We start from the raw sequence: 17,633 nt of genomic DNA, 5'->3' as shown, positions 1-17,633 counted from the left end.
AACGCCTCAAACTTGTCAGACGCCCTGAGGGAAAAAAAAAAAAAAAAAAAAAGTAGAAGATAAAAAAGGAACCAGAAAATAAAATAGAGACAAAACTTTTTTTGTTTTTTATTCCCTCATAGAACGGCCGAAAATTCATTCAAGACAAAAAGCCAACACAGTCATTGTTCATCCCCAGAACAACTGATCTTCTTTGGTACTATCACTTTACGCTTCCCCCCATTTTTTCTTCCCTAACTAATTTCCGTTCTCCACACACTTTCCTTATCCCAACCCAACCCCTTCATAATTCCATTCTTTTCCTGTTCGGATCCCTTGGGTTGGCCTTCCTAGTTAGTGTTCATCTGTCCTGGAGCTTGGTTCCTTCAGTGACTTGCATCAATTGCTTGCTTCCTTTCGTTTTTTGCGTTCGTATATAAAGATATCACAATGACTGTCAAGGACACGGTAAAAGAGTCCTTGGTTGGCTCCAGTACGGATCAGTCACAACCATCACACCAGGCCAAGACGAATTTCATTCGTCACGCACGCAAGGATGAGGGCACCGGAGACTTGTACATGACGGAAGACGATTTCATCGATGCTATTGCCCCCAAGCATGAGGATTATGTGAGTGTGGTGCTGTTTTCATGTTGCGACAACGATGATGTGTCATCGCCGTCGCGGAGCTCGCATGACCTTCAGCTAACATGATAATTCGCCCTTTCTAGCACAAGATCAAGCGTGAACATTACGGAATCCTCTTTAAGGTTGCGGATCGCAAGCAGACTGGCAAGCTCAGCCTCAGCGATTGGGCAACCTTCGAGAACCTCCTCACGAAGCCCGATGCCGAATATGAGATCGCCTTCCGTTTGTTCGATACCGACGGCACAGGCGCCGTGAAGTGGGAAACCTTCAAGAATCTGTATAACGTGAACAAGGATAAGGACAGCATTCCTTTTGATTGGAACTCGGAATGGGCCTCCCTCTACACCGGACGCACGAAGAGTCGCCATGACATGACTTACCCGCAATTCGCGCAAATGCTCCGAGGCTTGCAAGGGGAGCGCATCCGCCAAGCTTTCCACATCTTTGACAAGGACGGTGATGGCTACATCGAGCCCGAAGACTTCCAGCGCATTATCCTGGAAACCTCGAAACACAAGCTGTCCGACTACGTGTTGGAGCACCTTCCCAGTCTGTGCAACATCTCCACCGGCACCAAGATCTCGTATGCCACCGTCCGTGCCTTCCAGAACATCATGCGCGAGATGGACATGATCGATGTCATTGTGCGTGAGGCCACCCAGAAGAGTGATGATGGGAAGATCACCCGCGCCGACTTCCTGAACGAGGCGGCCCGAATCACTCGCTTCTCCCTGTTCACCCCCATGGAAGCAGACATCTTGTTCCACTTCGCGGGCCTGGATGCCCCCTCCGGCCGTCTCGCTCAAAAGGATTTCGCCAAGGTCATCGACGCATCATGGCGGATGCCCCTTGCCATTGCTGGTCAAGCCGCCGTCTCAACCGCTCATAAGGCGGCGGACAAGACCAAGTCGGTCTTGTACAACGTGTTGGAGTCGGTTCACCATTTCGCGCTGGGCAGTTTGGCAGGAGCTTTTGGTGCCTTCATGGTCTACCCCATTGACTTGGTCAAGACTCGTATGCAGAACCAGCGGTCTACGCGCGTCGGCGAAAGACTGTATAACAACTCACTCGACTGTGCGCGCAAGGTTATCCGTAATGAGGGTTTCACCGGCCTGTATTCCGGAGTTATCCCTCAGCTGATTGGTGTTGCGCCTGAGAAGGCCATCAAGCTGACGGTCAACGACTTGGTCCGTGGCCATTTTACGAATAAGGAGAATGGCAAGATTTGGTATCCGTACGAGATCCTTGCCGGTGGTACGGCCGGTGGTTGCCAAGTGGTAAGTTGCACTGCATCCCACCGTTACGCCATCGCTCTGGACTCACCGCTAACCCTCCCTAGATTTTCACCAACCCTCTTGAAATCGTCAAGATTCGCCTGCAGGTTCAGGGTGAAATTGCGAAGAATGTCGAGGGTGCCCCTCGTCGTTCGGCCCTGTGGATTGTGAAGAACTTGGGTCTGGTCGGTCTGTACAAGGGAGCCAGTGCCTGTTTGCTGCGTGATGGTAAGAAGGACTCTATCTGCCTTGCCTGTTTGGGACCCATAATCTAATCGATGTGACTCGGTAGTTCCATTCTCTGCGATTTACTTCCCGACCTACGCTCACCTGAAGAGCGACTTCTTTGGCGAATCGCCCACCCACAAGCTCGGTGTCGTGCAGTTGCTGACTGCCGGTGCGATCGCTGGTATGCCTGCCGCATATCTGACCACCCCGTGCGATGTCATCAAGACCCGTCTCCAGGTTGAGGCTCGTAAGGGCGAGGTCGGATACACTGGTCTGCGTCATTGTGCCCAGACGATCTTGAAGGAGGAGGGCTTCAAGGCCTTCTTCAAGGGTGGTCCTGCCCGTATCGTTCGTTCTTCTCCTCAGTTCGGTTTCACTCTCGCGTCATATGAACTTCTGCAGAAGTGGCTGCCTATGCCCGGCCAGGAAGAAGTCACCCCAACTGGACAGATCGAGCCCGGTGTCGGCCTCCAGGGCGCCAAGGCTCCTCTGCCATACCTCAGATCTAGAAACGCCCTGAAGCTGATCCTTGATCTCGACGAGAACATTGGCCGTGTCAAGATTCCTCAGGCCGACAAATGGCCCAAGTTTATGCAGACACCCAGCACTAACTAAAGCATGACTTTGTATTCACTAGCGACGTTTCGGTTCCGTTTTTGCCTTCTTTTGTCTTCGATTGGAAATACCTTCTGCTCTCTCTCTTTTGTTTGTCTGAACTGTTTCCTTTTGGCTTAGTACCCGGGGTTCTGATTGGAAGGCCATTTCTTTTTCTCTTATGCCCGTACAGAATCACCTTGCATTTGCACATTGTATCAAAAAGGAATAGACCGGGGAAGGGATAGAGATTTGCACTATTCCCGAATTGCATGAGATGTCCTAGACCGTGTGAATTTGTCCTATATACGAATGTACAGGTACCAACTGTGTGATATGTACCTTGATTTGGTGTGAATTGTGTGAATTATATGTTATGAATTGGACATCAAACACATGTAATATATACCAGAGTAATACGATGGTAGGTCCAAAGGGCGTGGGTATCATAAAATCTTGTAAGAGCTGGTACAGACCCGTAGATATACATAGGAAGTGGATGTGTAAGTGGAAAACAATTTCTCAACCAGGTGACCTTGAATATACCCGTCGTTAGCCCATTTATACAGCACCGCAAAAATTAATGCAACCTACCGCTTATCAAGAGATGCAGAACGGCCAGATTAATGACCAATCACAGTAACGCCGCATCAGCAGCATAGTAGGTAACTCACGAGGTTTCCATACTCTCCGGTCGGAGCCCCCCGTATTGGTTAAATGCCAAGATATACAGCTGAAATTTGTACCCCCAAGCTGGCTAATCCCATAGAAAATACTCTCAGAAGAAATTTATCTTCCGTCTCGAGGGGCTATTTGCAGGTGGCTCCTCATTTCCGGCGCCTTCAGCAGGCATAACTGGGTCTTTTTGCGAGTTCTCCACCTGCTGTTCTTTCGACTGAGATTGTTGATCCGGCTCCTGATCCTTCGACTTCTGATGCCATAACGAGTCCTCCTCCTCGATCTCATGCAGAACTAGCCAGCAGAAGTTAGTAACCAACCCTCGATGCAAAAGAACGAGAACTAACTCTCTTCCCACTCCCTCTCCTTGCCCTGATCGCCAGTCCCCAGTAATCGCTCCACGTCTACCTTCTCACCATTCTTCACCCGCTCAATGACTTCTCGTAGAAGCGTGATCTTAGCGTCTGTCGTCCGCGTGTATGCGCGGTAGTCGTTCTTTAGCGCGATCATCCGGATCGCTTGTGATCCAATCAAGATGAATATGATGATGTAGAAGCTAGCGGGATTCCATTCTTTCGATTTCGCTGACTCGGCCGTTGTTTCTTTGGAACCGCGGTTTCGGATGAATTTAGGGACCATGGAGCTCCAGATCGAGGCTTGGGCTAATCGTGGGACTCTCGTGGATTCGAAACGAATTTGGTGTGGCGTTCGGATAGGAGTGTGCCCAACAAGCTGGGGTGTAGCTCGTGCAATGGAGAGTAACCGGGTAGGAAGTCTCACGAAAGACATGTTTGCCAGAATCCTGGGCGTATTGTGAGGGATTGCGACGTCGAATTCACAATTGAAGCCATTGAGAGATATTGAAAAGAGTCCTGGGACATCGGAGTCTCGGAGCCTTGGCACCGCTAGACCACTCTGGGTGTAGTGGCTCCCGTGTTGCTACGACAACGGCCGCTTGGCTTGGCTTACGGCAAGCGATAACCATCACAGATGTCACGGAGACAAGCCACACAAGCGACCACGTTATCGAACATTCCGAATGGCCTGAACTACTAACTTATCATACTCACAGCAAGGATACAACTGTACCAATGGCGGTCACCTCCCTTCTCTCCGATTCCTCGGTGGAATCGGTGAAGCAGGCCGTTCGCTCCACGTCAACATGTTCGAATGCCACCGTCATCTCCCTCCAGACGCTTTTCCGCGGACTATCGAAGACGTCACCGGAGTCTGATAAAACCACAGTGAAGAGGGGAACTAGGACGACGAAAACCACAGCGACTTCCACTCGGCCGAAGTCGTCGAGAGGGACGAAGGTCTCCGCACATGAAGCGGCCATCAACACAGTCGTGGAAATGGATGCTGCGCGTCTGTCATGTCAAGAGAAGCTCGTCCTCGCCACAGATGTCTTTAACACAACCCTCAAAACCCTCTCGGATGCATCCAAGCTACCTGCTAAACGCGATGAAGCTCGGGCTCGGACCGCGTGTAGCTCCTCGCCGAGTCGTGGCGCGAAATCGCCCAGAAAGCTGAAGACGTCACAGGAGGATGAACTGGATACTGGGCTGGCGGCTGTGGCGGAATGTGCAAGTATGGCTCTGTCGTCTCTACGGAGCTTAAAAGGGGAGCAAGCTGGCCAGCAGGATGGATTTCCGAACATGCAGCTGGAGCAAGGTGCATGCGTCTTGGCGGGGAGGTATCTGTCACTGGGGCTGAATGACATGGCTTCTAAAGAACTGAGAGGACTTAAGAGAAGGCTACAACAGTATCTGGACAGCCAGGCTACAATGCGATCAAAAACTACGAGCAGGAGGAAAAATGAGGTTCAGGAGGAGGAAAGCGCCAAAGAACGGATGTCTGACTTGCTTACGTTTGCCAATTTTGACCACGCCGGTCCGGTGCTAAGCGTGCTTGTTCCCTTTCAATCTAATGCCCTACGGCTGATAGCATCGGAAAAGAAACTTGCAACTGTCCAGAAAGTCGCGTCCTCACTGCAGTTGTCCGAATTGAGCAGCCCAGCGAATGTCATCGTGGCGGCCACGGAATCGGGTGCTCTCACCACAGATAAAGCAGCACTTCAACTCCAACTGCTCTCCAATACTGTGTTATCCCTAGCCGGAGTCCAGCAGCCATCGAATCGTCTCACAACACGCGATCGTCTGAAGCCATCCACTTCGTTGTCCCTTCAGTTACTGTCCTTGGAGATTCGATGCATGAGCTGGAAGCTGTCTGGTCATACCTGTGATGAAGGCAAAGAGATGTGGGACCCATTGACGCGATACCTTGCCAACTACTCTCACCACAGCAAGGGTATCGAGAAAGCCGAGTTTGCGTCCATCTATAAAACAATCATTCGACTTCAGACCGCTGTTGCTAACACGCAAAAGCGCACCACGGCTAGTCTGAGAGATAATGTCTCGGTTGCCCGAATTGCTACTATATTAGGTCACCTTGCTCAAGAGGCTGGATGCTTTGACGAAGCTCTGAAGCTCTTTACCGAAGCCGTCAACCCACTCTCAAGCGGACAATGCCTCTCGCTCGCCACTGTTCGTTGCAAGATTGCAACTTTGCACCTTCAAGCTAACAAGTCTTCCAAACCATCGCTCGACAAGGTTACGAATGTTGTATCTGATGCGACCTCCTCACTGAGCATGCCCTTGAAAGGGAGTCTCAGTGACCTCGACGAGCTGCTGGTTGAAGCAGCAAAACTGAAAAAGCTTACCATGAGCGCCTATGGAGACTTGGTTACTAAGGCAGGGGAAAAGAATGGTATTGACATTTCCCAAATCTACGAATATCTCCCTGCTTTCTTGCGGTTTTTGCGTCGCTACGTTGGTCGACCATCTTCGTCCGATAATGAGCCAAAGGAGGATGACTTATTTCTTACACGGGTTCGCGCGTGCAGAAACATTGTCCTCTCGGCAGTGGATTCAGCGCTCGCTGTCGGTAAATTCTCAATCATGTCACAACGGCCTCCCTGGGAAGATGTTCTTTCCGCATTGACCGACTGCCAGCGTCTTTTGACGGCTATTGACGTCGCGGACGAAGAAGCTGATCCGTCAGTACTTGATCAAATTGGTGCGGCATTCGTTCGGCTGTCAAATCTGTTTTGGTCACGTTATCTGAAGGAGAAAGAGCGTGGGAAGGGATATCGTGAGCTGGTGCCTCTTGTGAAGCACTCTGCGCATCTTTTGTCCAGTTGCTCACCAGAACAACGAATCACGGGGTTCGCGGCTTTGAAGTATGAACGCCTTGCATATCTTTACATGGAAGGAAATAGGGGCGCAGAAGCCGAGCAGGCCTTCTCCCAGGCCATCCAAGAGCATATTGACACAGGAGTGTTGGACGGCTTGGTTTCCAGTCCCAACTTTCCTCACCGAACTTCCCAGGATCCCAAAAGTAACGGGTTCATGATTGGTCGAGTCCTTACCGCATACCTGAAGTTGCAACTGAGGCTGCGTGGGAAGTCAAAGTCTACCGGGTTCTTTGACGACGAGTCGCAATCGCTGCTGGTGAGAGGCCATATCATGGAATGGCAAATGGGCATCCTGGCAGAGCTACATTCCCATGCCTCCAGCGATGAAGCCTTTCGATCACACTTTACTTGCCTTGTGTCCAAGCTGCTTGGGCTATACGATCCGGAGATTTACCCCATTCGTCGCTTACGAGTAGTCTTGGGCGGGCTGCGTTCGTCCCTGGAACGCCCGAACTGTTTGGAGTCGACAGTATTACACGAATTGCAAGAGGAAGGTCTGGAGGCTATCGAGGCTGGGGACTACGCCGAGGATGGTGCTTTGGCGACTTTAGCGACTCATTTGCATAATTCTGTGCGTCTGAGTGTTGGCCTTCTGCAGGGGGATTTACAGTCTGAAACTCTCAACCTCATGATATCGTCGTGGACCTCTTTGATGCGCAACTGCAACAATGGAGTTACCTTGATCCAATACGTTGGCGATGTTGAACACTACCTCCTCCAGCTGAAGGCTATAGTCGACTACACCGAAATCCATGGGCTTTGGAAGCTCCAGCTCTCAACGCTCGAACTGGTCTTCCGAGTCACGGAGCTTCAAGAAGGCGGTGACTTTTCTGAAGCCATCATCGTAATCGCGCGTCTGGTACAGCAGTATTGTCGACTTGGATACTGCAAAAAGGCCGGCGATCTTCTCACTCGCGCAGAGCAGTACCTCGGCCCTAACGTCTCTTGCCTGGCCACCCTATCACACAAACTGGCACGGGTAGCCTTCCTTATCGAAATAGGCGAGACTGAGAAGGCGGCGGCCACCCTATCAGCAGCTAGAAGTCTCTACGAGTCAAACCAGAAAAAGCAAGATTTGAACGGCTGCTCTGTTCTGGCCAAGATTGCCTGGGAACGATTGGTCGCGGATGCGGCCTTTATGAGCTCACAGCTCTCCTTCGCTCAGGGGGTTATCAAGGACGCTCTCTTTTTTGCTAAGCTATCTGTCCGGTTGAACTGCAGGATCTGGGCCAAGGTTGAGAAAATCTCGCAGAGGAAACAGGAAAAGAGCTTGCCTGTGCCCGTTATTTCCGTAGGGGATAGCTCCGAGCTTGACAACGTTGTTGAAACCATGGCCAAGCTTGATGTATCACAGGCGAACCATACAACGACTTCTGTCTATACACAGGGAGCCCCTTTTTGGCCGCACATCGGCTCGCATCACACCTCTCTCTTGAACCTTGCGAGTCTATCTGCACACCACGGCTTGTTCCAGGATGCCATCTACTACGGCGAGCAGGCGTTGAAGATTAACAAGACCCTGAACGCGCCTGTTCGTTTGATCAATTCTCAAGCGCAACTTGGGTCACATTGGATTCTCGGGGGGCATATCTCTGAAGGTGAAGAGCTCCTCACAGCTGCCGAGACATTGTCGAAGCAGCTAGAGAGTAGTGTTGAACTCGCATCGCTGCAGATGGGTCTTGCCTCTCTTTACAGAGCGCAGGGCCACTACCGTGAGGAACTTCAGGCCCTTCTGGAGGCGGACCGGATCATGAATGATTTTGGCAGTCCGGATGTCTCTGATGCGGCTTCAGTTTCCTCGGGTGTCCCAGAACTAGAAGACAAAATGGAGAGTCTCCGAATCCGACCGGCTAGTAGAAGGACGAAGCAGCCCGCCGCGACCACTCGGCGGACCCGTGCCACTACCTCAACTCGGAAACCCACCAAGGCAGATGCCACCCCTTCGAAAGCCGCCGATACCGTCACTGAATCACAGTCCCTGCTGCAGATCAGAAGCGACATCCTACGGCAACAGGCCGCTTGCTGCCGCTCTTTACGAGATTTCGAGAAAGCCTCATGTCTGCTCAACAACGCCCGGAAATATGCAGTCTCTAGGGACAGTCAGATCTCCGTGCACCTTGGGGAAAGTGAGCATTTCCTCGCCGAGGCTATTCGCCACTTTGCTTCTCATGCTGTATACTGTGTTCTTCCCGAGTCGACCATTTCGCTGCCTTCCCTGCAATCCCCAAGTAAGACTACCGGTACATCCAAGGCTGCCACCAAAACTACGGCCCGAAAGCCTCGCGCCCCCGCCAGAGGGACACGGTCCCGAGCGCAGACCGCAAGCGAAGACTTTGCTGTGATGCTTTCCAAGGCTGGCGATTGTCTTAACAATGTGTTTTCTACTGCTACCACCGTGGGCTCCACGTTGGATAGCCACTCTGCGTCACGCCTGATGAGTCGTATCTCCATGCTGTCTCATGTTACGGCCGCTGAGAGCACATCCGCCTGGTCGCAGCCTCCAGCCAATGTTAATGGTAAGTCTACAAGTCCTCCTTTGCCTATCACCTTCTAACCCGGATAGAACTTGGCCGTATCGGTGCCTTTACGCGCGAGCATACCGCTATTGACCTTGACAAGCAGCTGGCGGAATACAACGACCCGCTTCTTTGGCCTACACCCTCCGCAATGACGGCGGACCCCGAGGATCTGTGTAGCTCGAAATTTGCAGAAGAATATATCGATATCCTGCCCGACAATTGGAATGTCCTTTCTTTATCGTTGAGCGCAGACCGGAGTGAGTTCATCGTCTCACGACTACATCAAGGTCGTTCGCCCTTCCTTTTGCGGCTTCCGTTGAAGAGAGGCAATTCCGAGGAGGAGGATGAACAGTTTACTTTCGACGACGGACGTGAGGAGATGCAGGAACTGATCAAACTGGCTAACGAAAGTTCCCACGCGGCTAAAGCCCAAACGGATCGGCAAATGAAGAAGGACTGGTGGAGAAACCGGGAGGCTCTAGATCGCCGGATGGAGACTCTGTTGCAAAACATTGAGAATGTATGGTTCGGGGGATTCCGAGGCATTTTCTCCCCCCTGCCCCATGATACTAGCTCTCTAGCACGATTCGCGTCTTCCTTCCAGACCATCTTAGACAAACACCTTCCCTCTCGCCAGAAGGGCGGTCGGGCGGAGGGGCCGCGCCTGACGCTGCACCCGAACGTGCTGGAACTGTTTATCGGTGTCGCGGACCTGGACGACCAAGAAGATCCGGAGGAGACGCTGATGGACCTTCTATACTTCGTGGTGGATATCCTACAGTTCCAGGGCGAGCGCAATGCCTACGATGAGATTGATTTTGATATGATGGTGGTTGAAACCCTGGACGCGGTTCGGGCCTACCATGACGCCGCCAGCAACCGCCGGGGTAAACACACCCCCAACCATACCGTCTTGGTTCTCGATAAATCCCTCCACCTCTTCCCGTGGGAATCTCTCCCATGTCTACAAGGATTCCCCGTGTGCCGCGTGCCGTCCTTGGAATGTCTACGTGACCGAGTTCTGCAGTTTCAGGACAAGCGGAACTCTGACCTTAGCCGGGGCGTGGGCATTGACCGCCATAGTGGCACCTACATTCTCAACCCGACTGGCGACCTTCGCACGACACAGGGCACATTTGAGAAGGATCTCTCTGCGCTGCAGGGTTGGACTGGTATTATGCAGCGCGAGCCGAGCGAAGACGAGTTCAAGCGCGGCCTGGAGACGACGAATCTCTTCCTGTACTTTGGACACGGCAGCGGTGCGCAATACATTCGGGGGCGGACGGTCAAGCGACTGGAGCAATGCGCCGTTGCATTCCTGATGGGATGCAGCAGTGGTACCTTGACGGAGGCGGGCGAGTACGAGCCTTACGGCACGCCGATGAACTATCTGCACGCTGGCAGCCCCGCGCTCGTTGCGACCCTTTGGGACGTTACCGATAAGGATATCGATCGGTTTGCGCAGTCTACGTTTGATAAATGGGGCTTGTTTGATGCCGGATCGGACGGGGCGACCTTGGATGAAGCCGTGTCGCAGTCGCGACCGGCGTGTGTGTTGAAGTATTTGAACGGAGCAGCTCCGGTGATTTATGGCGTTCCATCGGTGTTTCTGGAATAAGCATCTGGGTAGTGTGAGCGTTTTGTTTTGGTTTCTTGATGATGATCGTTTTGGTTTGTTTTCTATGGTAGAGGAGCATTGTTATTCGGGCATTTTCACGGCGTGACTGTACCTTTTCTTCATACCATAATATATGAGTATATTCTTTCCATTATGATCTCCTGGATCTCCCAAAAGAGTAAAAATATCCCCGCGGTGGAGACCTTTGGTGCAAGAGGTTGTTGTGTGCGATGAGGGGAAGCTCTGATGATTTTATAGCCGGCAGACGATAAGTGAGCAGGAGGTGGGGAGTCACTGACTGCCCCTCATCAATTCTGTTCCCCTCATCCACTCCTCATTGATCCACACGTCAATTTAACTCCCTCTCAGCCCCATAGAGTCCGGTTCTTTTTCTTACGTTTTTCCTTCTCTTTTTTACGTCTTCACCAATTCCGCATCCTCAATATCATTAACTACCAAAAAACCACATCATGTCCGTCACAACGCAAGCAACCATCGCCTCCTTCGGCGGAAAGCTGCTCAAGCTCAGCCATGCCGCCACCTCCACCCGTTGCGAAATGTCCTTCAACCTCTACCTGCCGCCCCAGGCCTTCCAGAACCCCTCGCAGAAAGTCCCCGTCCTCATCTACCTGTCCGGTCTGACCTGCACGGCCAACAATTGCTCCGAGAAGGGCTTCTTCCAGCACGGCGCCAGCAAGAAGGGTATCGCTGTGCTTTACCCGGACACCAGCCCGCGTAGGTTGCCATAAACCATTGAGCCATGTCGACGATAGAGGGGACGGCGGCTAACAAGGATGTAGGAGGATTGAACATTCAGGGCGAGGACGACTCCTGGGACTTCGGCACCGGTGCCGGATTCTACGTGGATGCCACCAAGGCGCCCTACCAGGGTGGCTACAACATGTACACCTACGTGACGGAGGAGCTGCCCAAAACCGTCTTTGCCGCGTTCCCTCAGCTGGATGAGAGCCGTGTCAGTATCACCGGTCACAGCATGGGTGGCCATGGTGCTCTGACCCTGGTATGCTCCTTTCTCTCGCGAATTTCCCAGCTATGCATATATATTGATAACGGATAGTTCCTCCGTAACCCGGGCAAGTACAAGTCCGTCTCCGCCTTTGCACCCATCTCCAACCCCATCAACTGCCCATGGGGCCAGAAGGCCTTCGGTGGCTACTTCGGCGAGGACCAGCAGGAGAAGTGGAAGGAGCACGACGCGACAGAGCTTGTGAAGAAGTGGAAGGGACCGTTGGATGTGCTCATTGACGTGGTATGTCTTGTTTCTCTGCTGTGTTGATGTAACTTGTGCTGACTGAAACAGGGTACCGGCGACAACTTCTACAAGCAGGGCCAGCTTCTGCCCGAGAACTTCGAGAAGGCGGCCAAGGAGGCCGGCGTTGAGGGCCTCAAGGTCCGCTACCAGCCGGACTATGACCACAGCTACTACACGATGGCGACGTTCGCGGACGACCACGTCGAGCACGCGGCCAAGTACTTGTTTGCATAGTGGGTTGATTTCCCTTTTCCAATCCCTGTTGTTGCATGGATCGTGATTGGATGCGTTTCTTTGTATCTGTGAATTGAATGTGCCTGTAATGAATGACCGCGATGACTGGATGGAGCGTCTTCTGATGTTGGCAGCGATCGTCCGGCGAAATCCATGATCTAGATAAGATGAATTACGACTGTTCAGATGACCTGGTCCCATTCGCGTAGATAGATTAGAAGGATATATGTACATACCCGGTTAAACAATTAGGCTCGGAGTACTCCACAAATGTTATTTCTACGTATCTAAACGTTCCCCAGATCGTGTCCAAGCATGACATCCAGACAATCCACAGTAGATAAAACCAAGAAAGGAGATAACTCGGCCCAGAGTCGGACCCGACTCGGTACAGTCGGAGCCGAAAAACCGTCAACATCAAACAAGTATGGGGGAATCCCCGGCAAGAAACAAACGTCTACGCAAATTTCCTTGACAATCCATGAATACCATGAATACAATGTACCGAGGATAAACCACACCAAAAGCTGAATACACTCCGAGCAAAATGACATTCATGAATCTATCCTCTATAAGAGTCTGAGACTATACAGTCGATATCCTCTACCCAAGAAACTAACCTCCACTCCCAATGACACCTACCCAGATCAAAGTCCTCAAAGACCCTGTCTCTTCATCTCAATCTGCTCCCGAATACTCTCCCCAGTGACATTCCCACTGCTACTGCCAGCCTTGCCATGCTCGACCCGATCCAAAACCTGCAGGACCCGTAGATGCTCCTTCTTCAGATCCTCGAAGCTCTCGTCGAGCTGCTTGTGCCAGGGATAGAGGACGAAGACCTGGAAGGCGAGAGCGGAGGATGCGACGAGGAAGTTGGTGAGAGAGATGCTGCGCGTAATGAGGACCATTTTCGTTCGTCTATATGTAGGTTGTTTCGGTTTGGCTGGGGGTTGTGGTTAATTAGGTGAGTTGGTATGTGGATGGGGGGTGTGGATATAGCGGACCTTAAGCTCTTCAACCTTTCTTTTCTAGTTCGAGGATAGTATTATACTATAGTAGGAAGGAAAAAAAGAATGAGCGATGTGGTTATAGTACGTGTCGACAGGGAAGGGAAATGAATGAATAACCGTAGAGTGGAGAGTCGAGTGAAAGACAAAAACAATGCAAGAGAAAGAGTCAAGAACCGAATGAAGAGAAATCCGGCTTGTGACTTAAATTCAGAGGCAAGAGTAGAATGGAAAAGCAGCCTAAAAGCAAACCAAAGCGCTGATTGATAACCCAGTGGGTCTTGTGCTGTCAATCTATGCCCAATGGGACTCTTCTGGGCAGTTGCGAAACGGGGCAAATGGCGACATTGGTTTGGACGCTGGGAGCGCTAAGGATTAAATGTGGGGACGGTGTGTCTGGCGGTTTGCCATGTGAATTGGGTGGGTATTCTCTTTTCTTTTTGTGGATATAGGTAGAATCAGAGAGTTGGTATGTATGTTTGTTGTGTTGTATATATTGGGGGTTTGGTTGGGGAGCTGGGTTTGAGGTTGGTGTTCGTGTTAGGGCATCATTGCTCATGCCTCCTTTTTTGTGAGATATTGGTTGAACTAAGTATGTGAATTTATATTGTGTTTAGGTCCGTGCTTGCTGTTTTGACTGAGAGTGTGATGACAGAGGTTCTTTTATTATTATGTCCAACTGATCAGCGCCTTTAGGGTTGAGGCACATCTCGTGGTTTTTCCACGTGCCAGCATCACAGGAGTCAATACCAACATCCATTCTGCCAGAGTAAGGATTTGAACAAGCTGATCAATGCCTGAGTAGTATATACATTTCCCAGGAAGGTCGCCTGAACTTGCCTATTCCCAAACACTCTATTTATACATACAACCAACTACTGATACTTGATAAACATCTGGTCAAACCCAATGACCTGCCACTCGCCCGTCTCAGTGTTAAGAGTAAGATTGCTGTGCTTCACCTCGCCCTGATGGACAAAACCCGCTTCCACCTGTCCACCAGCAATCGGCCGAGCCAGATGGTTATCGTCATGCTTGACCGTGAAGTTGGCTAGGGGAATTTCCCAGCTATTCCGGGTAGCCACAGTAGGACAACCTATACCGTTAGTTAGTATGTATAACCACAACCGGTATCATCCAGCATACCAAAGTATTTGGCCTCCACCTCGTTCGGTCTCATCCGCAGCTCAAAGTACCCGCGGTAGTAGCCTTCATTCCACTGCAGATCCTCGTTGCGTGCGTAGGAAGCAGCAGTCTGCTCGGCGCTGTTGATAGTACCCCCGAACCCAGAGCTGCTCACGGCTGTGCCAGCAAATTCGACTCCGATGGCACCGGCACCGGTGCTGCCGTCATACGGCTTCTCACCGATCCAGGCAATGTCGCTCACCTGCTCCAGTCAGAACTGCACATATACCGTGATCGAAAAGACTCACCCAGTTGACATGCGTATCACCCGCGATCATAATGTTGTTGCCGATGTTGTTATCGTACAGGTGCTTCAGGGTCCGGTTTTGGTTCGCGCGGTAACCCTACTCCGTGAGCAACGTGACAATCTGCGGAGACATGGGACACTCACCTCCCAGGAATCCAAGTTATAAGTGACCTCGCCGTTAGTCTCCCGTCCCAGACGAGCAAACCGGAGCTGACTCCCGATAATACGCCACTTCGCTCCGCGCTGATTAGACGCCGTCAGCTGCTTCTCGAACCACGACTCCTGACGACCGCCCATCAAAGTCCGACCGGCGTCGTTGTGGATCTCTTCGATATAGTCCGTATTCCAGTCTGACACGTTAGCTTGCGTTTTCGCCAGGAGGGACATACTTACAAAGGTCAGTAATGCTGCGATCGTAATTGCGTGTATCCAACATGATCAGATCAAAGAGGTTTCCCATCTTGAAGGAGCGCCAAATGCGGAGGCCGTCATCCATGTCGACCTGACTAGAGCAATATTAGGATGATTGTCACAGGGCTGAGCCATCAGGGACACAAACCGAAGAGGCATCCACTCGAAGTACGCCCGGACGGCGTTCATCTTGCGCTGGTCGACGCTGATTTGAGGGCTGTCATTGCGGAACGACTCTTCGGTATTGTTGAGACGGCTGAAGCCATCTCTGTAGCCGTTGTCGGCAATTTCTACATCATCAGCGAGTGGTGTTAACGGGCTGAATGCATGGTCATACCGTGGTCATCCCAGATAGGAATCCAGGCGAAGTTCTGATGGGATGCGGTAAGGTCAAGATCGGTGCGATACTACGAATCTTTAGTAGGAATCATAACGAATAGTGGGGGAGATGGTACTTGTCCAAGTCGAGTCCGATAGTCATAGAGAGAGAAGATATCTGCCTGCGGACGGGCGGCTCGCTCATCCTGTCCGACTACGCCCTTCTCATATTCATAAATATAATCTCCGAGATGGAGCACATAGTCGACGCTGTCCTTCCGGACGGCATTTCCGTATGCGTTGAAATACCCACTCGCTAGTTTGGTTAGCTCCGACAACCCTAGAGAGAAGTGCGCACATACGGTAGTTGCTGCAAGAATACACAGCCAGATTAATTTCCTCAGTAGCATCATCGGCGCCCGGGGCGGTCTTGGTCCTTCCAAGCGGACTGGTGACATTCGAGTTACAAATCTGGAATTGGTACCAGTATGTCGTGAACGGCTTGAGTCCGCTGGCTTCTACCTGTCGGATAGTCAATACGATTTAGGAGAAACAGGACATCCGTCGCCATACCTTGAGTGTATAGTCAATATCGCTGGTAGTATATGCCCTTCCTTTATCAACCACTCTTTGGCCCTCTTTATCCTCATACACCTGATAATCGACACAGATAGGATGCGCCGAGGCCTTGATATACGGTTCCGTATCATGGTTGTACAACCCCACGGTCCCCGACACAGTCACATTGCTTCTGTCGGCCTCCAGGGATGGAGCAACACGAGTCCAGAGAATCACACTGTCCGCGTAGGGGTCACCTGATGCTACACCATGGGTGAAGTTCAACTGCGAGGGGTGGAAGGGGGCTTCATCACGTTTTGCGAGACTACGACGGTGGACGGAGTCGATGTTGATCCCCATGCCCGTGTGGCGGGTCGAAGGGCTGCGATAGTTCAAGTTCGCATTGTAGCTTGCCCACGACCCCGTGGACAGGGCAAGCAAGGAGAGGAGGGTAGATGTATACACCATACTGTGTGATGATATTGAAGTAATTCCTATTCTCTATTGACGCCGCAATATCCTCCCTATTTATAACCCGATAAACTATTTAATTTCCATACTACTGTAGCCAACCTCGCCCGGAGGAAGGCGCGACTTCTCAATACCTGCCATCCATGCCCCGGATCTTTGGCATACCCCGAAAACCAATGGAAAGAAACCCATCGTACACATGCCTCCCAGCCAGTGGACGTTTACCATCGCGTGCAGTGCACCGAGTCAGCAATTGGACGGAATTGAAATAAAAGTGACAAAGAAGAACATAGCAAGTTCGCGAGAGCTCATCGCAAGTGTACAGGAAGCCAAGACTCGGCTACAGGAACATAGGGGGTTGTGTATGGTCTGAAACCACCATCCCTCATACTAATACCGGTCGATAGTCGAGACAGACTGACACCTGCGTCTGTAGTAGAACCGCGTGCAATGGACATCTGGTCCCATTGGAAGGCCAAGAATGGCGCTGGAGCTTGATCTTTGTGGCAGCGCGACTGCCAAGCATTGGCATTCCGCTTGCTTCCCGCTTCAATTCGCGGTGGGCTTGGGAGATTGGTTTTGGCGATGGGGTTATTGGCTGGGATGTATATCGTTATTTTGGCAGCGGGCTGTGGCTGGCTTGGAGAAGTAAATATATTGGTAGCACGTGGAAGCAAATACTTTCGACTGCGGCAACATCCTCATTCTCCATGGATATATAATTATCTGCATATGCTCTCCGCAAACTGGGGATACAGTATGTTCTCTCCTATCCTCAATTCTGAAACTGGTGGATACAGCATTCTACTCAATAGTCTCTGGATATCCTCAGATTTCCAGGGGGTAAAAAAGAGACTAATATACCAAATCTCATAGCTTATATATTATTTATCCAATTTTTGCATATAAATCTTTAAAAAAATAATATCAAGAAGCGGTATGAGTACCTATTAACTAACCTATATAATCAAGTATTAACTGTCGATAGTTATAGAGACAGGGAAGTTAGAGTTATACTTGTACAGATATTTACAAAACATTCTTATATCCTTATTGAGAATATGGCATGGAAATCATATCCATTATCCTCAATTTCCAGATATATCATATGGTATGCAATCCAAATTCCAAATTC

General features: G+C 51.0%; 7 protein-coding genes across 7 annotated transcripts; 3 read left to right on the top strand and 4 right to left on the bottom strand.

The window, feature by feature from the left end:
* Positions 1-308: 308 nt before the first annotated feature.
* Positions 309-2,922, top strand: BDV37DRAFT_28132 (citrin). The gene is made up of 4 exons (XM_032086795.1): positions 309-609; positions 711-1,904; positions 1,967-2,129; positions 2,194-2,922. Exons 1-4 carry the CDS (start codon positions 430-432, stop codon positions 2,742-2,744), a joined length of 2,088 nt encoding a protein of 695 aa, XP_031935828.1. The 5' UTR covers positions 309-429; the 3' UTR covers positions 2,745-2,922.
* Positions 2,923-3,366: 444 nt separating this feature from the next.
* BDV37DRAFT_28124 (DUF5321 domain-containing protein) lies at positions 3,367-4,341 on the bottom strand. Its single transcript, XM_032086781.1, has 2 exons — positions 3,749-4,341; positions 3,367-3,695 (listed from the first exon to the last, which is right to left on the bottom strand). Exons 1-2 carry the CDS (start codon positions 4,188-4,190, stop codon positions 3,502-3,504), a joined length of 636 nt encoding a protein of 211 aa, XP_031935827.1. The 5' UTR covers positions 4,191-4,341; the 3' UTR covers positions 3,367-3,501.
* A 151-nt stretch (positions 4,342-4,492) lies between these two features.
* Positions 4,493-10,794, top strand: BDV37DRAFT_288490 (C50 family peptidase; the record flags this gene model as incomplete). Its single annotated transcript, XM_032088275.1, has 2 exons — positions 4,493-9,173; positions 9,221-10,794. The coding sequence occupies 2 exons, from the start codon at positions 4,493-4,495 to the stop codon at positions 10,792-10,794; spliced, it is 6,255 nt and encodes a 2,084-aa protein (XP_031935826.1).
* Positions 10,795-11,020: 226 nt separating this feature from the next.
* BDV37DRAFT_28142 (S-formylglutathione hydrolase) lies at positions 11,021-12,567 on the top strand. The gene is made up of 4 exons (XM_032086814.1): positions 11,021-11,529; positions 11,595-11,815; positions 11,873-12,064; positions 12,116-12,567. Exons 1-4 carry the CDS (start codon positions 11,265-11,267, stop codon positions 12,299-12,301), a joined length of 864 nt encoding a protein of 287 aa, XP_031935825.1. The 5' UTR covers positions 11,021-11,264; the 3' UTR covers positions 12,302-12,567.
* Positions 12,568-12,569: 2 nt separating this feature from the next.
* Positions 12,570-13,524, bottom strand: BDV37DRAFT_263297 (uncharacterized protein). The gene is made up of 2 exons (XM_032083533.1): positions 13,306-13,524; positions 12,570-13,244 (listed from the first exon to the last, which is right to left on the bottom strand). Exon 2 carries the CDS (start codon positions 12,853-12,855, stop codon positions 12,589-12,591), a length of 267 nt encoding a protein of 88 aa, XP_031935823.1. The 5' UTR covers positions 12,856-13,244; positions 13,306-13,524; the 3' UTR covers positions 12,570-12,588.
* On the bottom strand, positions 12,917-13,209 carry BDV37DRAFT_288488 (uncharacterized protein; the record flags this gene model as incomplete). Its single annotated transcript, XM_032088274.1, has 2 exons — positions 12,917-12,939; positions 12,999-13,209. The coding sequence occupies 2 exons, from the start codon at positions 13,207-13,209 to the stop codon at positions 12,917-12,919; spliced, it is 234 nt and encodes a 77-aa protein (XP_031935824.1).
* Positions 13,525-14,087: 563 nt separating the features above from the next.
* Positions 14,088-16,495, bottom strand: BDV37DRAFT_290982 (alkaline phosphatase D family protein; the record flags this gene model as incomplete). The annotated part of the gene is made up of 10 exons (XM_032088842.1): positions 14,088-14,404; positions 14,455-14,695; positions 14,742-14,837; positions 14,885-15,102; positions 15,134-15,246; positions 15,300-15,441; positions 15,489-15,558; positions 15,607-15,785; positions 15,832-15,991; positions 16,043-16,495. The coding sequence occupies 10 exons, from the start codon at positions 16,493-16,495 to the stop codon at positions 14,184-14,186; spliced, it is 1,893 nt and encodes a 630-aa protein (XP_031935822.1). The 3' UTR covers positions 14,088-14,183.
* Between the last annotated feature and the right edge of the window lie 1,138 nt (positions 16,496-17,633).

The sequence above is a fragment of the Aspergillus pseudonomiae genome, assembly GCF_009193645.1.
Source record: "Aspergillus pseudonomiae strain CBS 119388 unplaced genomic scaffold BDV37scaffold_119, whole genome shotgun sequence".
NCBI classification, from domain to species: domain Eukaryota; kingdom Fungi; phylum Ascomycota; class Eurotiomycetes; order Eurotiales; family Aspergillaceae; genus Aspergillus; species Aspergillus pseudonomiae.
The sequence above is the reverse complement of the archived record's forward strand: the minus strand, read 5'-3'. Positions and strand labels throughout refer to the sequence as shown.

Excerpts from the sequence above, each read along its gene's own strand:
- BDV37DRAFT_28132 (XM_032086795.1), top strand. The coding sequence starts at position 430 with ATGACTGTCAAGGACACGGTAAAAGAGTCCTTGGTTGGCTCCAGTACG. Across the intron at positions 1,905-1,966 it reads CGGCCGGTGGTTGCCAAGTG|ATTTTCACCAACCCTCTTGA; the intron begins GTAAGTTGCACT and ends AACCCTCCCTAG. Across the intron at positions 2,130-2,193 it reads TGCCTGTTTGCTGCGTGATG|TTCCATTCTCTGCGATTTAC; the intron begins GTAAGAAGGACT and ends GTGACTCGGTAG.
- BDV37DRAFT_28124 (XM_032086781.1), bottom strand. The coding sequence starts at position 4,190 with ATGTCTTTCGTGAGACTTCCTACCCGGTTACTCTCCATTGCACGAGCT. Across the intron at positions 3,696-3,748 it reads GGAGAGGGAGTGGGAAGAGA|TTCTGCATGAGATCGAGGAG; the intron begins GTTAGTTCTCGT and ends TCTGCTGGCTAG.
- BDV37DRAFT_263297 (XM_032083533.1), bottom strand. The coding sequence starts at position 12,855 with ATGTCATTTTGCTCGGAGTGTATTCAGCTTTTGGTGTGGTTTATCCTC.
- BDV37DRAFT_28142 (XM_032086814.1), top strand. The coding sequence starts at position 11,265 with ATGTCCGTCACAACGCAAGCAACCATCGCCTCCTTCGGCGGAAAGCTG. Across the intron at positions 11,816-11,872 it reads GCCATGGTGCTCTGACCCTG|TTCCTCCGTAACCCGGGCAA; the intron begins GTATGCTCCTTT and ends GATAACGGATAG. Across the intron at positions 12,065-12,115 it reads TGGATGTGCTCATTGACGTG|GGTACCGGCGACAACTTCTA; the intron begins GTATGTCTTGTT and ends TGACTGAAACAG.